The sequence below is a fragment of the Orbicella faveolata genome, unplaced genomic scaffold, assembly GCF_042242905.1.
Source record: "Orbicella faveolata isolate gen_17 unplaced genomic scaffold, um_ofav_v1 contig_12, whole genome shotgun sequence".
In the NCBI taxonomy this organism is placed as follows: domain Eukaryota; kingdom Metazoa; phylum Cnidaria; class Anthozoa; order Scleractinia; family Merulinidae; genus Orbicella; species Orbicella faveolata.
Genome location: NW_028301539.1, coordinates 8,968,596 through 8,992,608, shown reverse-complemented (window position 1 = coordinate 8,992,608; position 24,013 = coordinate 8,968,596). Strand labels below are relative to the sequence as shown.

General features: G+C 38.4%; 2 protein-coding genes and 1 pseudogene across 3 annotated transcripts; 2 read left to right on the top strand and 1 right to left on the bottom strand.

Moving 5' to 3' along the window:
• The first annotated feature begins 7,266 nt into the window (after positions 1-7,266).
• LOC149116470 (uncharacterized) lies at positions 7,267-8,693 on the top strand. Its single transcript, XM_089279814.1, has 3 exons — positions 7,267-7,311; positions 7,413-7,524; positions 8,151-8,693. The coding sequence occupies exons 1-3, from the start codon at positions 7,267-7,269 to the stop codon at positions 8,591-8,593; spliced, it is 600 nt and encodes a 199-aa protein (XP_089135940.1). The 3' UTR covers positions 8,594-8,693.
• A 65-nt stretch (positions 8,694-8,758) lies between these two features.
• Positions 8,759-13,119, bottom strand: LOC149116469 (uncharacterized). 2 transcript variants are annotated; one of them, XM_089283662.1, is made up of 11 exons: positions 12,340-13,119; positions 12,145-12,248; positions 11,798-11,907; positions 11,605-11,678; positions 11,408-11,517; positions 10,956-11,051; positions 10,729-10,821; positions 10,442-10,542; positions 10,017-10,169; positions 9,669-9,791; positions 8,759-8,995 (listed from the first exon to the last, which is right to left on the bottom strand). In XM_089283662.1, exons 1-11 carry the CDS (start codon positions 13,002-13,004, stop codon positions 8,849-8,851), a joined length of 1,776 nt encoding a protein of 591 aa, XP_089139788.1. In that variant the 5' UTR covers positions 13,005-13,119; the 3' UTR covers positions 8,759-8,848. The 2 variants fall into 2 exon arrangements, with proteins under 2 accessions (XP_089139788.1, XP_089139789.1); XM_089283663.1 differs by lacking the exon at positions 10,729-10,821 and having other exon boundaries at positions 12,340-13,118.
• A 7,036-nt stretch (positions 13,120-20,155) lies between these two features.
• LOC110046530 (melatonin receptor type 1B-B-like) lies at positions 20,156-23,339 on the top strand (annotated as a pseudogene).
• The last annotated feature ends 674 nt before the right edge of the window (positions 23,340-24,013 follow it).

Sequence of the window (24,013 nt, the reverse complement as noted above, 5' to 3'; positions counted from 1 at the left end):
TGGGTGCTTACCATTTGTCAGAATAAACCGGTTGGGATGACCATTGTAGAATGGTAAGGGTTTTTCCAAAATTAGCAAACTAACCGAACGAGATGGCGCTTACCATTTGCAATTCGATTTCTCTTAATTGTTTTCGGCTAGCTGATGAGAGACTGGAAACTGAAAAATTTACCAAATGGTAAGGAAATTTCCGCCGTTCCATTCCGAACGGAGAAAGAGGACTACCTCTGGAGGTAGTCTACAATTTCCGAACGGATTTTCCGGAAAATTACAGTTCCATTTGACTTTCAACCGAAATTTCCGGATTTTTTTGCTAAATGGTAAGCACCCTGAAGGTGTTTTTGTCTTATGGTGTTGTTTAATAAATCCCGGAGTTAAAAAAGAAAAAAAGTGATTAAGAATTTTATTTACAGTTTGCCGTAGTAATAGATGCACAACCTGAACAAGCCCACAGCTCAAGGCATAATTTTCCAAGAAAGTGACACATCTACATTTTCAAAGGACTTTCAGTTCAAGGTGTGTGTCTCATGGTACGTTTCTGTACAGTTTAGAAAGGGAGAAGATTCATTAGCGATATGGGATTATGCTAGCTGCTCTCTTGGCTACAATTGCGAGAAAACACTATAGTGACCCATCGAGCTGGCGCTCATCGCCATTTTCCGTAACATTAAACAACCAGCAGTTTTTGTACTCCCCCCGGATTGGCTGTCCCCAGCTGCATTTAACCGCCTGTATCTAATAACACCCTTAGGGAGAAATGGTGGAAACTTTAAAAAGTATACTTCAATACATGAAATACCATTATATACGCAAATGAAAAGTGTCTTCTTGTCAGAAGAACATTTCTGTTTGAGTGGCATTAGGAATCAGTGCTCTACTAACTGAGTTACCATTGAGTTATAGTGGAGAGCGGGGTTGGCGCAGTGGTGAAAGTGCTCGCCTACCACCAATAGAGCCCGAATTTGATTACGGCCGGGTGAGGTTGTTGTTGGTTCTCGCCTTGCTCCGAGGGTTTTTCTCCAGGCTCTCTTGTTTTACTCCTTCTTGCAAAACCAGCATTTCTAAATACCCGTAATTGAATTTGGAAAAAAAAGTAGTAATAAAAAAATAAATAAATAAATGGAAATAAAAGAAGTAAATAAATGACGATAAAAATTCATTATACTCAAGAATTTAGATTTTTTGAAATAATTAAGTTATATAAGTATCTATATGGAGGATATTAGGAAAATACACTTCTTTAATTCAAATTGATTACAAGCCTGGCAGTCGAAAACAGTCTGAAATTGACTAAACTAAATGACTGGCAGTCTAATTTTTTTTAAAGATTCTCGATAGAGAGAGTTATTCAAACCCATTGATAATATTTTATGTTTATTTACAAATGCTAAGCGATTGCTAAAATCATTTTGGTTTTTTGTAGTTAGCCGATTTCCCTAGCTTGACCGTTTCTTTAGTTGGGCAAATTGTCTGTGTGTTTTCCTTTGTAAACTGTGAAACTACGTTCATTTCCCTCTTATAGCTAGACATTTTTGCAGTTCTGGAATAATTGTTCACTAAACTTTACCCTCCGTGTGGTTTTTTTCGGAGGTCCTCTATAAAATGAAATGGTACAAAATATATTCATTAAAAATACTTACTCTAAAACGTTTCAAAAATAATGAAGATTTAAAATGTAAATATTATTACGCAAAACAGAACTTTTAAAATGCGCCCGCTATTTTCCCTTATCTTTGTGTTACCGATGCAATTCGGTTTTTCCATTTACTTGCATTTTAAACTTCACTACATTCATAATCTGACAGCTCTTTTTAGCTTTAATTTAATATATAAACTAGACAACATTGATTTATAATCTCCAGCAACTGTCATTTCTATCTAGCTTCAGACTCATTACGTTATAACTAACTAGACAAACGGATAAACTTTACAAGTCTCAATTAATAAACGCTGGGGTCTTTAAAAATTAATTGCGAAACGAATGTGTTAACAGCGACATACCAAATTCTCCGCCCGATATTATCTGCAAGCCAACCGAGGTTTCGTTTATCGACGAAAAGCACTCTTAACAGCAATTTGCATTGTTCTGACAACGGAGAACAATGGCGAACATCATTGGGGATAGAAACTTCACAGCCAAACTGAACCAAGTACTCGGTACACCAACAGCGGGCATACTTGAATTTTTTTCAGCTTTTAACATGTTCCTATCCATCACCGCGTTTTTGGGGAATGCTCTGGTCTTCGTTGCTCTTCTAAAGTCTCGTCTATTTATCCTCCAACGGAACTTTTCCTACGATGTTTGGCGGTCAGTGATTTTGTTGCGGGCCTTCTTAGCACAGCCACTCTATGCAACCGTGATTACTGGCGTCTTCTCTAATATATATGGATTTGCATCATTTTAATTATGTTTTACTTGCGTGCTTGGTTTTAAGGTTGAATTTTTGTGTAATTTTTGTTATGACATCGACCGCAATAAGTGTTGACAGACTTCTCGCCCTCTTGTTGGGACTGTGATACAGACATGTCGTAACACTAAGACACGTTCCTGTAGTATTAATTTGGTTTTGGATTATTGATATTTCGGTTGGATCAATCCGGATTTGGAAAAGCGATATCGCCATCAACGTCGTCGCTTTTCTCTTGGCTCTTTCTCTGGTAATTCCCATTGTCTCCTACACAAGGATCTACCTCAAACTGAGACATCAGCAAGCTCACATACAAAACCAAGTCTCCCAAGGACAAGCAAACGGGGGGACGATTCCACTCAGCATAGCAAGATACAAACAGACGGTTTCCAGCAGTTTCTGGGTGAAGCTGGCATTAGTTGCTTGCTAAGTTCCGTGGGGCATTCTGGCTGTGTCATCTGTAAATGAGATAGAAAATAGCGTGGCTTGGATATCTGCATCAACGTTAGTCTACTTGAACTCATCTCTAAACTCGATCTTGTATTGCTGGAGGATCAGGGAGGTCAACCAAGTTAAGCAGTGAAAGACAAAGTAAGACAGCTATACGTTTTTCTTTCTTTTTAAGTTCTCAAGTATATAGATCGACATAAATTGCAACGAAAAATGACACAGTGCAGAAATAAGCAAAAAAATATAGAGAATTTAAATATCAAAATGAGTTCATTGCTCACTGCAGTACTCAAAATTAATTATATCCCAATCCAACAAACTTTAACAGAAGACTTTAATTAAGCAGAAAATGTTTGTTTCTAATACTTGTATTGTGAAAATGCAATATAACTTTTATTTCGTTTCATTTTCATCTTTTTTTTATTTTTCACTTTATTTTCATATGTTGAACTCATTTCGCTATAAGTCGAGGCTGGTTATTAAGTTTGGAAAATTGAACGCTATAATCATAATGCGAATTTTAAATCCTCAGGCGTACACGAGGGATTGGGGAATGCCAGCTGTCTTTCCAAGGCACTTTACTAAGCAACAGCATTTTGACATGCAAACTAAGTCAAAGTTTTTTTTTTTTTCCTAACTCAGGTATTATAATTTGATTTTGGCGAAGCAACCCCAGCCATTTGTATGTTGTCTTAGAGTTAATTAATGCCATCGTTCTCTAAACAAAGAAAGAGAAACAGTTTTATTCTGTTCATTAGTTTTAAATATTTGGTTAAACAGCAGGATTTGAACTTTTTTAGTTTTGTTTTGAAAGTTATTTCTTCTTTCATAACGGTCGTAACAAAATAATATCATTTCTGCTTCTTTCTTTTTGTTCAGTTTCTTGTTTCGGGAGGTACTGGCTACGCAGAATATTAGTTCTATGACACATTGAATGTTTTTTTTTTTTTTTTTTTAATTGATTAAAATAAGTGACGGATTAAGCAGGTCTCCAGTTTGGGTCTTAGCCAACCTGTGAAATTAGTTCGGTTGTCTTAATTGTGTAAAGAATCCTAATTTTCTCTTAAAAACATCTCACAGGTGATAGCATCAAGGGGCCGGAAAAGTTATCAAGCTATCAATTACCAGAGACAAAATCAATTGTATTTTTTTTTTTCAGTCATTCGTATATAACTTAATTCGCTCTTAGAACAGGTCCAGAAATAGCTATGGAGACTTTAGGAAAACTGCCAAAGCTAAAAACGTACATCTGTTTTCTTTTGATCTCTGTAGTGGATGCAGGTAGGAGATACTGTGCCAATATCTTTCTGGAACCTTTTTTTTTTCTGTTTTGCTATCTACACTTACAAGCAGGGATTTTGTAATCTCCGCTAACAAGCAGACAACCTAAGTGTAGAAGCGTAGAATGATAAGCTTTTTTGTCACTAGTCATGAAATGTTACCTTAAAAAAAAAAAAAAGAAAAAGAAAAACAACTAAGGATGTTTTGGAGGCTTAATAAATTTACGTAGGTCACAAGCAGGACATTTTGAAAAAAAAATTATAAATAACTATAACCAACACGGAGTTTTCTTCCAGATCTTTCTCTTTAACTTGGTGTATATAGTGTTCTACAAAACGCAGAAATATAAACAAACTGAAAAAAAATAGCTTGCCCACTAAGTTCATTCCGCCGTTATATTGACGTCTTGTACAATTCATTATTTTACACGCTTTTCACGAATTGACTGAAATTACAAAGAACTATATTATGTTAATTATTTTATGTAGTCACTAACCATGTACCAGACACGTATTTTGTAGAAATAGTTTACTTTGTTTTAGCGCGAGTTTGGTAAATTAGTGTTTTGGATCACTGCAGTTTTATTTCTGTGACCGTCGAGCACTGTGTTTTAGTACAGCCTCTGGTGCTGTGCAATGACTTTGTTAACTGGCGAAGTGGGGTGAAAGTGTGCCTGGGTATGCGGGGTGAGATGTGGGTGGGGGGTGGGGTGAGGTGCAGGTGTATTCAGGTGAGTTTTTGTTGGTTAATTGTCACTCTTTTGATTTAGTTGTTGATACTTCTCATAGTGGGATTGTCAATATCCTTGGTGAACAAAACTAGTTATGAACTAACCAAATGCCAGGTCCATTTCCTAGATATTTCAGATGAATGCTGAATCATTCAGTTTCAACCGGAAATTGAGAACAGGGTTCTTAAAAATCACATGATCAGAAGTATGAACGTTGAGAGAAAATCAATGCGCGAATCACAGTGCTTCCAAGAACCCAGCTGCGTGTCCTAGAACTACGGTCCAACAAACAGTGATACGCCATCATGTGATTTAAACAATGGTACTCATTTGCAAGCCTCTGTTAATGATTTTGTAGTGAAAGATCATTACATACACCGAGGCATTTTGGTGAGGAGCAGAAATTCGTATTTATGATTAAATTTTGTAATTATATCATCTACATGTATCATTTTGTGCCTACATTATTCCATAACTTAAATCCTGATTCAAAGGATCAAACAAAGAGAAATAAGTTGATTGTTCTTCGCAATTCTTTAGGGTTAAATACTGCTATATACGACTGCTCAATTTCCCTTTTGAAACTTTACTTGAGTGCAATCCACAGAAATCAAGTCCAGGTTTAGTTTTAATTCTTAGTTTGACTGATCATAATTTCAGATTGAAACAGATTTCAATATAATTCAGCGCTTTTGACATAGAACAGACCTTGTAGTGTGCTGTTTGCTCTTTATCGTCGGATATCCCTGCGATTATAGTTCAGCGTTTGCTCACTTCATTTGCTTTATGTTGGCCGTATTATTTGCCCTTTTCTGGTTTTTGTTTGGAAAAGCATTACCTAATTATATACATGAATTCGCGTTCTCTTTTGACCAGAATCCTTGTCAAAGCAGTCCTTGCCAAAGTGGCTCCACCTGTCAAGTTGGGTTTACTACTATAGGCTACCGGTGTATTTGCCCAGAAGGATATGATGGAGCCCAGTGTGAATCAGGTATGTGCACATTCTTATGCTTGTCTATTTTACTAGTAGTACTAATATTCCTTGGCAGTCCAAATTAATACGTCGTGAAAGTCATCGATTTTGTTTACTTCGTATCTTCTTGAATCCAATTCCTGATTTAAAAAAAAAAAAAATCAGAACAGCTCCAAAATTAATTCGAAGAAAGAAAAAGAAAGAAACAAAAAAAAAAAAAAAAGAAAAGAAAGAAAGAAATATCACGATGCAAGAACTGAAACGACTAAAATCTCATTTTAACATAGCTTTAAATAAACTAATGAAACGAGAAATCTTTACGATAAGCCACAAGTGAATTAGTTCCAATGATGTTAGAATAAGAATAGTGTAAGATCAATGCACTTTAACTCCCCCCACCCGCTCCCCCCTCTTAAAGTGCAATGTGGGTAACCAACATTTTTTTAATATCGTAGCGGAGTCCACTTGTGCAATACAGTCACCAGCACTACTGCCACCAACATCCTCATCATCATTCTCAACAGCGGCGCCTAGCCAAAGCAGTGAGTTTTGCAAATGTAATATTACTCTAACTTGTAAATCATCAGGTGACACGTAGTGCAAATAACGCCCAAATGGCTTGTCGATATTTCACTGACAAGAAATATGATGCTTACGAATGAGGCTGGGGGGAGGGATGGGGGGTAGAGAAAGAGTCCGGAAACTTATACGGGATAGCTTCTTCTTAGTTTCGAACCCTTTTCAAAGCCTTTTTGAAATAATATTTGACTCTTTCATTCACCTTTCACAGAAAATATAACTCCCACCACATACTGATAAGGGAGGCACTACATGCCCCTTAAAATTCCTTGGATTGAGTAACTCATAAAATTGATAGATGAGTCAGCGTTTCGTTTTGTTTTGTCTTGTTTTGCTTTGTTTTTTTCTTAGAGATATTCTAATAGGAATTTGAAATAACTAAATGGAATGAAAGTTTTATTATTATTATTATTATTATTATTATTATTGCTTCTGTTACTATTATTCAGTTATTTATTTATTTATTTTTATTAATTTATTTTTATTTATTTATTTACCTTCAAACTATACACTCACACCTTCCGGGGTAATAACAATATTTGCAATTTTATCAAGGAATTAACTTTTCAGTTTCTCTTAAATTCACAAGTGATCACCCTTAAACATTTAGAGTAACAAGGGTTAAACAAGGACCCGCGCTATATAAGGAGCCTTGGACTGGGCGAGCAGTCAGTCATTTCACTCTAGACACGGAGCTGTCAACATCTCCGGGTCGCGCGATACGCACGGAGGTCTCATATCTGCTACTAGTACTGCGCACAGTGCTTACAAGACTAATAAAGGCTGTCATTCCGTAACTTTTTTTTTTAAATCGAAATATCTGACGCGTGGAACGAGTCTGTACAATGTTGCGTGCAGCTGAAAATAATGCCAATGGAAAACGGGTGCAGGTAAGTAAATATTTTTTTTTCTGTTACATCGATTCTCTCTGTATCGTTTGTTAGCCTCTAGAGCTGTATTTCACGAATGTCTTTGTTACCTTCATACGTAGGTAACTCTTGAGATTGATGAAAGTAAAAAGGACCAGTTTTTTCGTCTCCTTCAAGAAATTCCAGAGGTGGCCTGCGAAGTTGTGTCCGTACGAAGCATCCAAAGTGGAAACGGTTAGTAGACTACAGTTCTAACGCACCATTTACAACTTATAACTTATTATTTACAACCTTCACAAACTCGGCTTCTCGAAGATTGCAGGAAAGACTTCAGCCAGCGACAAAAAGCAGAAAAACTGTTTGATAATAATTTGACCGTTTTGATGGAGCAACAGTTTTCGAATTGCGCGCCTTTTCTCAGTGATAACAAATGGAACTTGATTCCTCGGTGTCGAAGGTTACATCATCCTGCTTCCGGCGACACCTAAAACATTCAATGTGGATTTGTATCCGTTCATGTATTTTTATTAGAGTAGTGGGAATCTCTGCTCGGGCGGAATTGTTTATAGCAAGGGAACAGCTTCCAAATTTTTGGTTTAGTTTCCCGAAGATTATGACATGGTCTCCAGTTGTCATAGAGTTGTACCATTGATATGTATCACATAAACTACATATGATCAAGTGGATATTTCCAGGACTGATATGCAATCTTGAACAATTCCCTTCATGTAAGTTGATTTCCCTGTAACAATTTGGGATTATCATAAGAGGTTGTGTGTATGACTCATTGTACTTACCCTTGAGTTGCCCCTGTTCACTTCCATCCGAATTTTTATTCTAAACTTTTTTTTTTTCTACAGCGAGGAAGCGCTTTGCCGTACCAATCGATGAAGAACCACTACGGCCATCACCTGTTCGTCTCTTTCCTCGAAAAAACGACGAGGCCGTTGCTATTTTCGCCAACAATGAGTCCAGCGTAGCTGCGCCGCCCCAAGTTCCAGAGTCAACCTGTGACTTCTGTCTCCGAGCTCCGTGCATCACATCTTCTGAATTCAAACCAAACGGAAGATGTGATGCACGCATAACCAACCACACAAAAAGGCGAAAAGACTATAAGTGGTATTGGAAGACCCTCAAGGACAATGGGCTTTGGGACAACCCAACGTATCTGGAAAAAAAACAACAACTGGGTTGCCTTATTGACGACGTTAGAGAGGTTATGCCACATTGCGTGATAAAGGACGTTCGTGATAGGTGGCCTAACCCCCCTAACGTCCCCTATCAAGGGCATCGTCGCTCGTGAGAAGCGACATTAGCAAGCAAGCTCTTTCTTGTGAGCGTCAGTTTCATCATGGATAGACCTCACTTTTCGCTTCCAGCCCAATAAATCAACGCAGTTTAACAGTTAGTTGACATGGTGAACCTTTTTTGTTTTTCAGTACAGTGTCAACAACTTCTGGAAGAGTACTTCTTTTTTTCTTGATACACAGTTTTGCACGGCATCTAAAACTACAGCATTCTAATTTTACACTCGTCAGCCTTCAAGCAACGGACTGAGTTACAATGAATTATAAAAAGTTGTCCATATGCCATCCTTGAACTCGTAGGTTTTATCTGACAGTACCCTGTGTGGGGCAATTCTGTCCGGTTGGCGACTGGTCTGATAGTACTGTTCAGATGTGGCTTCACGCAGCACATTCTCATTCTAAAAAATTGAAATAGAACAGGAAAATAATACATACCACAGCAACCAAGGACAGGTCATGTACTTCATATGCAACTGTCCATTGCTGCTTTCTTCAGTTAACTTTAATTTCTATTTTTCAATAAAGGGAGCTAACCTGGGGTGGGGGGGGGGGGGGAACTCCCATGTAAAAAGGATGGGGGTGCTCATCATACCTTTTTGGGGTTAAAATAGTAGTTTCGGTTCATCTTAGGGTGTTCAGCCTCAAAAGGTCCACATCGGGAACTTTTGCACTACCTTTTAGGTTAATGAGCCAAAAAAAATTTGACAGGACACAATGTGTTTCGTACAATTGGTACATCTTGAGGGTGAAAAGAATTGCAAGCCACGCCCACGACATAGGGTCTTGGTAACTGTTAGGGTTTCTTTTCATGCAAAATTTTCGGCTAGCACTCCTGACCTTTTCATGTGGGAATCCCCCCCCCCCCCCCCCCCCCACACCAGAAAGTTGATGGTAAAGATAATGATAATAATTTGAATAATAGTTATAATTAACAATAACTGGTCTATAGTGCAATTTCTATAACAGTGAAAAGAATAAGTGTCCTTGTGTGGACGTTCGTTATCCTCTGTCTATGTTTTTCCACTTTTTGTGAAGATACATGAATACAAATAAAAGTGTTGTGGTACATACCCAGTCAAGAACTGCAAGCTGCATTCTCATTTCATAGGTGTCTTTACGACTGAAATGGATGCGCTTCTGTGCATAAATAAGCATCACCATATGCAGTGATTCTATCCAGAAAGTATCTCGGCACTACAGTAAATAGAGGTAATAAGTTCAAAGTTATGCCATTGAAGAAAGCTTTTGTATTGTAAATAAAACATGTATAGAGCCAATCTCTCTTTCTTAGGTGGGAGTAATGTTGCTGCCTACTCGTGGACTTTCCACATTCAGTATGAAATGTAGTGGTTATTTGTAGATCTGTGAAGTAAAAATACAATTCCATACCATAGATATTGATGTATGAATTATTATTACCAAGGCATAATCTTCAGCAAATTTGTAGATGTTGGTACCCACTATAGCCTTCCGGTATGCTGCAATAGCCTGCTCAGTAACAAGAGGTTTTTTGCTGCATACATAGCCTTCTTGATGACACCGAGACTCCTGATGGCAATTTGAATGATCCCCCTATACCACACAGATAAAATGAATAGAAGAACCATTCAATCATCTATACAATTTTTAGTATGTAGAGTCATGGATTCTGAATCAGTAACTTGTACAACCTTGCTAATAACAAGGTGTAAAGGGCTCACCTGTGGGGTGAGGGTAATAGAAACTTACATTGTCACAACAGCCACTAACCACTCATATCTACTTGTGTCCTTGGAAATAATCTCTCGTTGTCAGAAAATTAAGATAGCAATTCAAATGTACAAGTTCCTAGTGAACCCTTTTACCTGGTAATGGTCTACAATGTTTACTATGTATCGCCTCAGCTCATCAGCATCACCATTGCAATTCTTCATTGCATAATAGATATGCGTCTTCGTGCACTTCACTGTCAAAACAATGGCATTTTTAGAAGGTTTTTTAACTTCAAGTAACGGTACTGTAATTCATAGGATTTGCACCACACAATTTAAGCAAAGATGAATATGACATACAAACAAGCCACTTCGAATGCAAAGAGGGCCTTTGCAGAGCTTATGTTAGTTTCAGTTTGTATCCTACAATGGAGAATTACCTTTGTCAGACAACTCTGCAAACCATGATCTCTCCGAGTCCCTAACAAGCCCACTGGCAACCTTTTTGATGGCCTTCTTGACACCCTTCCCACCTTTATTAAGGAAAAGGAAAACAAGAACTACCATTCCTTATCACAGAGACTAAAACAGACCATAGCTACTAGCTTGATGCTGATTACAAGCTAATCCTTACTAGCGAAACCTAGTAATTTGGTTGGTGACCTACCATGCCAACTGTCATATGAGTTCCTAATCCCTTTCGTTGCAAGCCACTGCCTCAATGCCGGCACATAGTCATGTGCAACTTCACCAACACGATGACCTACAGGTGTTGCAAGGGTCAATACAAGAGTTTAGCAAAGAAACATAGGCTTTTAGACTTCATAAAACACACAGATTATACATGTGTGAAACAAGTAGTATTTGCATAATATTCATGAAACATTATTCGTAAGAAACCAGTGCGAGAAACCCTCCTTTCTATGTGTGACAAACACCTGTTCAAAATAAACATAGTCTTCCAACATCTTGGAGTCACACAATATTTTTGGGATAAATCCTGGCAAGAAATATAGGTACTGTGATCATTTACGAAAAGCCAGACATATCCTGCATCTAATTATGAAGTGGTTATCATTTATGAGAAGAGTGCACTATCAAATCAACATTACAACTTACCAAGAGCTGTTAGAGAATCTATCACTGCTTTAGTCATGGGTACTTCTCGAGATGCTGCAGACGGCATATCTTCTTTATCCCAATTTAGGCAATAAATAACTTTCTTGTTTCTGAAAAAAAAAAATTAAGAGAATTATCAACAATGCCACATGTTAGGTTGTATTCAAGCAGAGATGGTTATAGTTCAAAGTCCCCACCGATAAGATAAAGCAGAAACTGTGGTGTGCTGCGCAGCTCGGCTGGAATCATGTCTAGCATCTGTTATGATGATCTAAATTTATGAAGAAGGAAACAAAATTCCATGAAATTTAATTGAATCAATAGTTCACAAACAAAACAAAAAAAGTGCAGAAATTCCCGGAAAGGCTGCATCATGCCTTGGAAACATACATCTCCTTGGAGAAGATATTGAGCATCCTGCTGTGCTTCCGACCTAGCTTCCTGTAATTTTATCTCATACCAGGCTTTCACAGCATTCTTGTATCCTAAAGAAGTGTATACTGGAAAGAGGGAAAAAGAACAACTGAAGTATGTTCACAAGAGAAAAATAAGCTGCATAACTGGTTCCCTCATGGCAAGGAAGAAGGCAATGAAAAGAAATAAACTCTATGACACTTTTTCTAGAAATTGCATGATCACTGATGAGTATAGGGAATTTTTGTGTAGTACACCAACTAAAGTATAACAATACTGCTATTGTCAGAGAGGATTATTGTATTTCAGAGAAATTGTAATACCGGTAGTAATGTATCTCTCGTCCACATTTCCGATGTGAGCTGCCTTACAAGCACTGACATACTGGGTCTCGGTAAGGCCAGAACTGATAAATCCATGTAAAACCCTAAACAAAAATGACAGCAGTGTTAGCTTACACAAATGTCAAGTTCAAAATTTTCGGAAATTCAAATATAAAAAATTACTTATACTTTTACCTCAAATTGGCTGTGTACTTTCCGCCGATGATACTGCTGGAATTCCATCGAAGGGAATGACCGGCCACGCAGCCCACGCTGACGAGCGCCACATGTCCATGCTTTATCGCATCGAACGATGGCAACTCTACAGGATAGCCACATAAGGGACACCTTCCGCCATATTGTGCCATTGTAGATATGAGGTTTCGCACCGCATCGTTGGATGAAAGAAAATAGTCTTCGTTCTCCGTACTTTGGGTGTGGATATCGAACTTTCCGGTTGTATTTTCACCGTAACCCAAAATATACGGATCAGAGATATCCGTTTGCGTTTGTGCATCTATTTTTTTCGAACACGAAAGAAAAGGTTGTGGCGAAGGTTGTGGCGAAGGTTGTGCCGAAGGCTGTTGTATCGTAGACAAAAACAAAGATTGACTGGCTGTGATTACCATCTGACTTCGTTCGAACTCTTCGAATGAGCTCAGCAATCGTTCCATCATCAAAAGGTTACCCATTGGTGTACGACTGGTTATACGTAAGGCACTTTTAACACGTTGAATTTTAGCTTTCAATCCCTCCAAACGCTCCTCCATACCCGCTTCAACTTCAAACTGTATGCTGTACCTAATCCGTTGTGCACGAGGAGGCATTAGTTTGGGCTTCTTGGAGAAAGATTCCGCCATGAAAAATCCAAAGCACCGAAAAATAGTTGATAAGATAAAATAGCGCCTAAGAAGCAAAGACAATGCGTGCAAACTAGCTCGATTCAAAGTGGAAGTTGTAGCACCACAGCACGACAGCTTCCGCCATGAACCGAACCGTCATTCCCAAAAACGCATATATTACATCATGCCCTTTTTTTGAGCATGCCAAATATTGCATAGAAGATGACATAGGCATATTGAAGGCTCAACAAAGCAACGAATCGTCTGCGAGGAGTCTGTGAGCGGGTGCGTATGTTCAGGAATTGACAGGGACGGTTACAGGCGGGAAATTCAAATTTCCTTCGCTAAATTCTTCAATTAGCGTTAGAAGGATCAGGATTTTAGTACATTTCTGACTTAAATTCACAATTTGGGTGGTTCTACACTCGCATTAAGTTCTTAATGTGTAGGTTTTTATTTGTTCCATTGCAGAGTGGGTTTACCGCATCTTCCTCACTGAGTCCGCCATCTTTGATTAGGACTACGAACAAAGATTGCGTGACAAAGAGGGGGAGGAGCTATGCCTTTTATAGCGCGGGTCCTTGTTTAAAAAAAATGTCAATTTAACTATAAATTTAAATAGCCAGCTGATATACAAGAAATCTAATATGAACCATTCCATTTCACCGCGCTGTTTTTTCTATTGCCTCAGCTTAATTGGACCACAGGCCCATCTGGTGTCAGTTACCAACTCATCAACGACCTAGACACCTGGTTCAATGCTAAGGCAAGATGCACGAATCTTGGAGCCCAGTTGGTGAAAATTGAGTCAGTAACGGTCAACGGTTTCATCAAAACAACATTCCTTGATACATCAGGTAGCTATGCCGATGCTTGGATAGGACTCTCTGACCAAATGAATTTTGGAACCTGGAAGTGGACAGATGGAAGTCTTTCAACTGGTTACCAAAATTGGGGAGGAGACAACCCAAATAACATGTTTGGCAATCAGCATTGTGCCGCTATGCTGATGGGATTTTTTTATAACTTCCAATATGATGGCCAGTGGAATGATAGGGAATGCCACAATGCTCTAAAGTTTATTTGCATGAAATAGGTCAACAGACAGAGCTATTCCTTTTATTCAAATTGTAATTAGCGCGAAGCATTTAAGTGTAGTGTATCGTCATTGTTTTATCTTTATTTTTCTGTGCACCTGTTTCTCGTTGCAGTACAACATAGGATACAAAACTCGGCACTGAGGGCCGAAGAGCTTAATAAATACTTGATTTTTTAGCACTGTTATAATTACTATTTATTACTATTTACACTGCGCCACGCAGCCTCAGATGCATTTGAACTACCTATATTTACTGCATTACATGTACCTATAGGTTATTGACCAAGCGAGAAGTCAATATGACTAGACGTTGGCCAAGTTTCATGCCAAGTTTCTTTCAGGACACAGCGAGTAATCCCGAGCGGCCAAGTAGCGCTCTATTGCCCGCTCGGGTAGCCAACTGCAGCTCATGATTTACTTCATCTTGCCCGCTCACGGAGCTAGCCATATAATAAAACTTAATCCAGCATGTATACGATGTAATTTCGGGAAATTTTCTAGTTTCTGACCGCAAAATTTCCTCGCATTCACTTTGCATTACATTGTGATACAAGGGAGAAAAACTAACCGTAAAATGGGCTATCGCACTGTATAGTGTCTGTTTTTAAACAAATGATATTTGCAAGAATTATTTCTGTTAAACAAGTTATATAGTATACGTATTATAGCTTAGTATTAAGATGTAATTTGGAGCTGTTGTAAAATAGACGAGTTTTCGCGTTTTGTGGCGAAACATTCTTCTTTTTTGGAGATTCTAAATGGAAACAGTGACCTTGAGAAATGCGGTTACCGTTGCTCTTTTCATGTCTATTTCTAGCGTAATTTGTTCAAAAAAAAGACAAAGTTTTCGATTTAGCAATACAGGATGTACTTCATTCAAACGGAATACTATAATAGTTGTAATTCTCTCCCACTACTCAAGCATTCCTTCCTACAGTAATGCACTAAAACAACATGATAAGCGTATCGATGAGAGGTCCGCAAGAGATGAATATAAGAACAGTTCATGTACATTGTACGTTGACCTTTTGAAAAAACAAACAAACAAACAAACAAACAAACTAATAATCACCTTACAAACTAGAGAGAGCATAACAACAATAGTCCTAAGTCCAGTTTCAAAAGTATTTTAAGAGTCAGTGTCAGTAAAAATCAGATATGATCATCAAAATCGCGGACACGGCCAAAAAAATCGATTTCGCTCATACTTTCTATATTGATAGACCCTGATACCAAAGCAAACAAAACAAGGTTAGTTTGTTCTAATATTCATTTTTTGGGCAGTAATTAAATAAACACCGTTAAGTCCGAATCCAGCTAAATTTCGATATTCGAACTATCGAAATTCTTTCATGTCCATGGCTTCTCAGCGTAAGTCGAAAATTATCTGTGGATTTTCCTTTGCGAGAACATAGTTAGGGCCTAGACCAAATCATTGACGACATGAAAAGCAGATATTCTCAAATTATAAATATTTATGAATTTTTTCTCGAAGACACCTTGCGGATGTTATTTTAATAGATCTGTGGTGCCCTAAAACAATTGCCAAAAACGCTCGTCGGCACGCGACGAAAAACCCAATAACTATATTGCAGATAAACTTTAAGGATAGACGTTCACAGATATACTTGCAATTTGTGGGATATCGTTTAGTTTTGCGGTAACCCTTATTTGAAGTTGGTTTATTTTCGAGATTTGCTGCAGCCGCCATATTGAAGTTACAACAAAGCTGACCATCAAGAAAGAATTGATCGCATGTCGAAAAGTAATTAGGAATTAAACTATGATAAGCTAAATTAAGGTAGGACTTGGTTTCTTTCTTATCTAGCTATACTATCACCTGTGTTGTGCTCTGTAGATTAATTTGCAAGATGTCGTATGTTCTTCTCAGGTCAGGTACTCTAGTGATGTTCTCAGCTTTGAGGCAAAAGTGAGGAAAAAATCATTATGTCGATATAACATAATACAAGAATATAAATAAATTGTCTTCACATGCACTTAGACCCTGTTACAATTCATCGCATTTATCGTTGAGCGATAAAAAAAGGAAAAATGATAAAATAAAAGTGATAGAGGCCTTGACGTCTGGTTGAGGAAAGATATCAGTACTAACACAACTGATTCAGTAAAGAAAAGAAATCTAAGAAGTAAATTGATTAAGGCCCCATCCACACTATGCCGGAGAAATTTAAAAACGCAACAATCACCGGCTATTTTGGATTTGTGTTTTGAGAAAACTCGGACAGGGAACGTTCTCGAAAATCTTCGTTTTCAAATTTTTTCCGTCCACAGGAAAACAAAAAGCCAGCGTTTTCAAATTTCTTCGGTTTGAAGAGCGTTTTCGAGAAGCTCCGTTTTCTTGACGGATTAATGTGAACGTTAGGCCTAAAAGTCTCCGGCATAGTGTGGATGGGGCCTTAATCAATTTACTTCCTAGTTTTCTTTTCTTTACTGAATCAGTTGCGTTAGTACTGATATCGAAATGTCCATTTTACGCACGCTAATAACCTGGAGGTCCTCGACTTATTAGTTTGCGTTTCGGTTGACTGACCGCATTCCTCTTTCAGCACATCAATCTCCGTCGGTGGCCATTGGGTCGAATCTCAATCGTTTGTTTCACTTTCCTCATATATTTATAACTGCTTGATCCATTCTAAGTTTGTAATTTAGACGTATTTTGTTCCTCAAACACGAAGCTCAAAGAGCAAAACAATTCTGTATTCGGAATGGCCATTGAGAAACACGGCCAGATTACAGGCGACCTCCGGCGTGCGTGTGTTTTTATTAAAATCCACAAATACATAGCTAGTTCACCAGTTCGATGCCTCAACAATCTTCTTCGCGTCGTTGTAGAACGTAGGTTTAGTTTACTATTCGTTTAGACAAGTCTCTATTTCAAAACGCGATGCGTTTGATTTACCGTGTAATTTCGTCACCTATAGTTTCGTCTGGGACTCGGAGGATCGTTTGCGCTCGAAATAGTCAGATGGCTTCCAGCTTATCCCAAGTTCGTGTCTTATACAGTACCCTGACAATTTCAAGCTTTCCACTATGAGATAGGGAAGAATATACAGGCCATGAAAATTTCTAGGCTTTTACTGTAGCGGTGAACCCGAGATCGAAGAAATCCTCAGATCAATGGCTCCCCGGCTTTAGCTTCGCACAGATCAGCCCACTTCTTTGGTCTTTTTCTCGTTTCTGGTAGAGTTTCATCGAGATAGAGGTATTGAATGAAGAGGAATACTCTATTCTACGCATCCTGTATTGGTACAGCCTCCAACAACATGTCTCCCTTGCATTCTGCAACGATTTTGACACACACCATCGCATGTTCGCATACATTCTTCTCAGAAACAAAATACTTTTATTCCCGAAGTGACGTCAAAAGCGAACTCGTCCCATTCTCCGCTATTCCTCAGTCGCGAACATGGAAAAGCGCAAATTTACAAACTTTAAAAATTCACAGGAAATTAACGAAAATAGCTACAACGATAATATTTCGCAGTGGTGATCATGAGAAAAAGGAAATCTATACTAGCGAAAAAAAAAAAAAAAAAAAAAAAAAAAAGGGCGTTAGTGGCACTTTAAAACACAACAGGAATATGAGACCGCGGGAGAAATTTCGAAACACGAGCTGCAGAGCGAGTGTTTCTTTATACTGGCGTTACATAAATGTAGGAAAGAGACTCAATCAATCAAAAAATGAAAAAAAAAAAAAAAAACTATTTTAAATATGTTTATGTTTACTTTAATTGGTACATAAAAAATACATAATAATTGTAAAATAGCATGGATGCTTGTCATAGTGAGCTTGAATTCGGACAGTTTTAGTTTGTAAAGTTTTTTTTTTTTCTTTCAAATTGTAATAAACTGTTCTGTTCACCACTGCTCTGGAGGTAAATAGTGGTGCATATTCACCAAGCCGCGTAGCATAGAGGTATGTATCCACTTTTTATCATTGAAACTGAGGTGAATAACCCTAACAGTATAAATATATCCTAAGACCAATGAAACAGCCGACTCGGAATTTGAAACCATAGTTCCATTTGAGCCGGGGGGGGGGTACTCCCTTATATGAGCTATATAGGTATGTGCGGCCCCAAACGGTATGGTTTTTCAGCCGTTTTGGTCATAAATAAGGTATGGTTTTTGTACTCTAGCCTTGACATGTTTTTTTTTTTTTTTTTAAAAAGAAGCCACTTTTTTATTATTATCGAAAGAAAATCAACAAAAGCCTTTCACAAATTATGTTTACGGTAACTTGACATTGGTCTGAACGAGGAAACTAATTATAACGCAGGTCTGAAACAGGGTTTTGATTTAAGGGTCAGGTCATAAATGGGGTTTCGAATTTTTGGTCAGGTCATAAATAGGGTAGGGAATATCGTAGATTTTGGTCATAAATAGGGTAAGGGTTTTGGGAAGCAGGCCGCACACCCCCACCCAATTTTTCTGGGAGTGCCCCCCTCCCCGCTTGTGTACAACCTTGTGCCCGCAACCGAGGAAACCGCGCAGAAGAAAGTCATTGCCTAAGGACATCATGGTTTCCAAATTTCCAAACACTGCCTTAGCAAACGTTCGTTGACATTGAAACTGCAGCCGCTCGACAAGCGCTTATGTAAAACTCGGTGATTCTTGAACAAAATACTGTGGACAATCCTGAATTTCGAAAAAGAAATTGTTTTAAATTTGGAGACGTAACTGCGATATTAACGTTTCTGATGTTAGTTCTTTGAAGAAAGTGGCAGTTAATGTTTGAAAAACACCTCAGTTTGGTCATTATATTGTTGATGCATCGGCACAGAGCCAGAACTCAATTGAGATGAGAATGGGATTAAAATAGAAACCCAATATACTCCGTGGATGGTTTGTATGAAATGTAAATAGGTATCATTATTCAATGCTGATGGTATAGAGAATTGTAAAAAAAAAAAAAAAAAAACCCGAGCATTCGAAAAGAAGAAATTGCGGATAAAACTTTAGCATGCCAAAAAAATGCAGTTGCTTGGCAATGTCAATTGGCATGTGTTTTTAATTATAAATTTAAACAAATTAAAGATCTTGAAAGAAAGCTAATCTATTTCTGAAGAAGCGCAGAGATTTTTAAGGCATAAGCTTTGGCTGAATTTACAAACAGCCTTCAGCTTTTACAGGAAAATACAAAAAAAAAAAAAAAAAAAGGCGGCGCGGGTGGTCTTATCTAATTGACTGTGGACGAGTGGCAATAGAGGCTTTTACGCTCTTGTTGATTGAATACACCTTGTTAGGCATATAATTTTGTCTTTGATTTGTATGCTTTCGGTCCGAGTTATGTAGTAGCTGTTGCCCTACACGAGTAATGGACGATTTGTTGTCTTATTACGTTTCATTTGTATTTTTCCTCAAATTAATTGTCACTGTCACAAATTTGTAAACATCGACGTCAGAGGATCGCGATTACTGTCCAATTCTTGGTTTTCACCAGTTATGTGATCAAAACTAAAAATCGTAACCATTCAATAAATAAATTCAAGAATCTGGGATATGATAGATGATTGCTATATAAACAACTTCGCCAAGAATCAGTTTTCTGCTGTTTTTCATTCGCACGTTATTCGCAGAGGTGTGTCACCCAAATTTATAGAACTTTATGTGGAGACGCAATGTCTGTGCCCTTCGGAGGGGCACAAACATGGCTACCCTAAAGTAACAGAAACATTTGTAATTGAGCTTTGCTATTGAAACGAAAAATGTTTACTCTAGAGCTCCGAAGCATTGAAATAAATGCTTCTTGTAGTGAAAGCACCGTTTAGTTAGCAAAAAACTAAAGCGATAACTCATCTTTTCACCTACGCGACAGCCTTTTCGGATCGCCATTTTCATGTCACGCAACGCAAAAGCTTGGAAATTCAAACGTGCTCTATTACAAGAAGAAGAACCCCTGTCGAGCCAAAACGTTGTCAAACGTCCAGTTCCTATAGGGTCTTTTGCCTGATGAAACCAAACCTCAGAAGGAAAGGTAATGTTTAATTTTGGAATATGACTGCGTCACATGAAAACCAATAATTACTGTTTCTAACGCCTATTTTTTTTAGTTTCCAGCCAATCTCTCCTATATTTTGATGGAAATGCATTCCTCACCCTGAATCGCTTGTTTCAAGTTTCCGAAATCATTGAAGCACCTACTGAGAAGAAGTGAAAATATCGTATTCATTCTCTTGAAATTTGTTTTAACGGCTTGAGAAGAGCTGATGGAGGACGAGCTTAGTTCAAGGAGCCTGTTTGTGACAGTCTTAGAAGTGAGCTTCATGATTGTGTTAAATTTTGTTTCTCTACTGGGAAACACGTTAGTCTGCCTCTCTGTTTACAGAAACACCGGGCTCCGTACGACGACAAACGTTTACATTGTGGCATTGGCAATCAGTGATTTGCTGTGCGCCATCTTTGTGATGCCCCTGGCCGCCGGAGTGCTCATCTCAGGCAGATGGCCCTTTGGCGAAGCCCTTTGCCAAATGCACGCTTTCTTCAGCCTGTTTGTTGTGTACATTTCGCCAGTAACCATGGGTTTTACAGCCGCGAACAGATATGTGAGAATTTGCAAGTCAGAGCAACAGTATAAAAGATTCTTCTCGAAATGGAGATCACGCATAGCGCTTGCTTCTGCGTGGGCTTTTGTAACCAGCTACATTTGGATCACGCGTCTTGCAGGTTTACAGGGATTTTACTTTAACCCTGGATATGCAGCCTGTTTAAACGAGCATTTAAACGACTCTGCGAAGATTATCCATTACTTTGTCGTGGTTGGACTCTTCTTTGCTCTTCCACTTGCGATAACGATATTCAGCTACAGGAAAGTCTTCAAAAAGATTCAGCAACACAACGCGGTGTCGGTGCGTGCTCTTCAACGCCAAGACGGAGAGACGACATTCTCCAGGCACGAGATTCGTTTAAGCAGATCTTTGTTTGCTGTGGTTTTTGCCTTCATGTTGTGCTGGGTACCCTTGTGGATCATCATCATCCTGACGCGTTTCAACATTATTGAAACGATGCCACGAAATGTTCAACTCCTGTGCGCTTTCCTCCTGAATTTGTCCAGCACCATTAATCCCTTCATCTACGCAGGAATGAATCCCATGTTCAGAAGAGAATTTCGGCGAATCATCTGTGGCAATCCAGGAGAGAAAGTTGAGGACACACAACAAGCATCCACTACAGATGCAAAACAAAGATCAAATACGCTTTCGCTAAGATCAGACAATGTGGTAATCAACCAGCAGCCCGTTAAGTCAGGCGATTTTGAGTGTCGTCGAATGAACGACGACGAGAACTGACGAAAAACTGAACAAAGGTCTGAAAACAGGCTATAAGGATGTGGATACTGAGTAATCCCATTACAGCTAAGAAGACAGCCAATCTACACGTTGGTGACAAGATTTATTTTAAGCTGTAAAGAAGAACAGCTGAACTCATGTCTAACTGAGAAAGTATTTCCCTACATTGGAAAATTAGATCTGTAAATTTTAATTGTATAAGTAGTTTCTGGACAAAATTGGTTTGTTTGTATAAACAAAACCAAAACAGACTTTGGTGTAGGAGCATTTTTGAGGTTTTTTTTTTTTTTGTATGTGTGTGTGTGTGTGTAAAAAAATACCTTTTAGTCAACGGGTCTGGGGTTTGTTATAAGCGGGTCAATGGATGAGTGAGAGAGAGAGAGTGAGTGCATGAGAGATGTATGTATGCCACACCAATCAGATTGGGGCTACCATAAACAACCAATCAAATAACCGCTTGTGAAGGTGAATCATATTTGTGAAGATTTTATCTCGATTTCAGAACGGCCGTCTTTGTTTCTCTGTAAACAGAAACAGGAACTCTTGTATTGGCCTTATTCCGACATTTTCGATGCTGCGTTTACCGTGGTTAAGCCCAGGACTTTGTAGAGGGGCTTCCGCAGATTTTAAAATTCGATTATCGGCCGAGGAATCATAGTCTTTGGTATACACTTACATGTCATCAAGGCTTTGCTTTTCGCATTACTTGAAATTTCGAATGAAATGAGTCTAAGCCGTTCTACAACTTGGGGATTTCTAGGACAGGAACATTTTTTTTTTACACGTTTGCGATGGTGAGGAAGCTTTCGGCCGTGGTGGTATTCGCCAGGTCAGTTCCCATCGACATCATTTGCATTACGTGTAGTTCACGAAAAGGGAATTAAGTTGAAACCATTTATGTTTGCATAGAATTTTTCAGTTTGTCAATGCAAGTCTCAATTAAGTGGCGCTGTTTACGGAGTAATACTGTCTTCTCGTTAAAACGTTTCTTGGAATGAATACTGAGATACTCATTTGAAGTGGTTTTCTCTGTCAAAACCAAAGGAATTATCGACAGCTAGTTATGAATGATGGCTGGTTATGAATGAGAACACTGCTGGAGTTTTGAAATTTGTTTTTGTCGCAAGTAAATGCAACGAGATATTTTTAATTGTTAGTTTCAAATGGTAACTTGGCACTTTTGTTTTTTCACGCACGAGTAGTTTCAAATAAAACTGACGAATCAGTGACTCTTGTTCACACGGTCAGAATGAACAAGGAGTGGAAATTTCCCAAAGTCTACAGATTTCACGGCGTCTTGTAAAATTTATAGAGTTTTTAATGTGTTTGGTTGTTTTCAATTAGGTAACACTCTTTACCTTCAGTAATGTCTTCCTCTTTAAATGGGTTTTGAAATCGATATCATTTTGAAGTGGTTTCGTGGGAAATCAAAGCCGAAGAAAACTGCGATCATTGCTGGCTACAGAATAAGGCCATAGTATCGCGTGACGATGTTATAATTTCATTCTGGTGGTTCTTGTTATAAAATGAGTCAGAAAAATAATCCAGAATCAACACCAATCTGGCGTTTACCGTTAGCTACTATTGCAGACTGTATGATGTTTAGCTGCCTTGCTGGTAGCAGCTCCACATAGTTCTAAAAAACAAAGCCACTTATCGATTGCCAAAATCAAGCCTCGGTAAAAATAGGCTTGATATCACATATCCTAAGGTGAAATAAATTATAATTTTTTTTAGCTGTACATCGTAACCAAAAAAACTGTTGGATTCAGCTGCAACAATGCTATTTAATTCTAGAGAGAAGTTTCTAAAAAAATTCGGGTGTTCTTGTATGAAAGCGTGAGTTTTGTCCATAAGAGAGCAATGAAAAATGCAATGAATCTTAGTGCTGCTGGGTGCTGTAATCCGAGAAGTTAAATAAACCAGTTTGTTATTGTTACCGACGATCAGGAAATCTGTATGGGAACAACCCTGCTCTGCATTGACACTCCTTACATCCTCCTTTCCTTCTATTTACTGGTTTAAATATTTGCCGTGTGGAAGTCCGATGCAGAGAACCTTTTATTAAGGCTTCTCTTGAAGAGGTCTAAAGATTCTGTAGAACGACGCTCCTTGGTGAGATCATTCCGTGGAGAAACTCGCCTGAAACTGAAGCTACGCTTCAGCTAGTCAGTTCTTGGTTTTGGTAGAAACATTTTTTGTGTGGCCTCGCGAAGATCAGAGGACTAAGTTTTGGGATTGAACATGTTACAAAGATAAACTGGGGCGAGCTTATTAACGCATTTGTACATTTGCCATTTGCCTTTAGCTAAGCTTCGCCCTTCTAACTGATAAGTTATCGCAGCTAAGCGAGTTGAGAAGAATAATTTTAACGAAGTCTTCCATATCCTCAGTGCTTACACCTGGAAAAGAGTTGACGACTACCTTGTTGCTTTTAGAAATGCTCCAACCACGAATATTTTGGAAGATCCAGTCACCTGCAGTAACGGTTACTGATTTTCTTACTTGCTCGTTGTTGTTGGTATTAGCACCAGCATGTGAATCTTCTGTCTTTGATGACGACTTTGTAGACTGGTTGGTGTTCTTCGAGCTTCCTCTGTTAAGCCGTGTATTTTGTT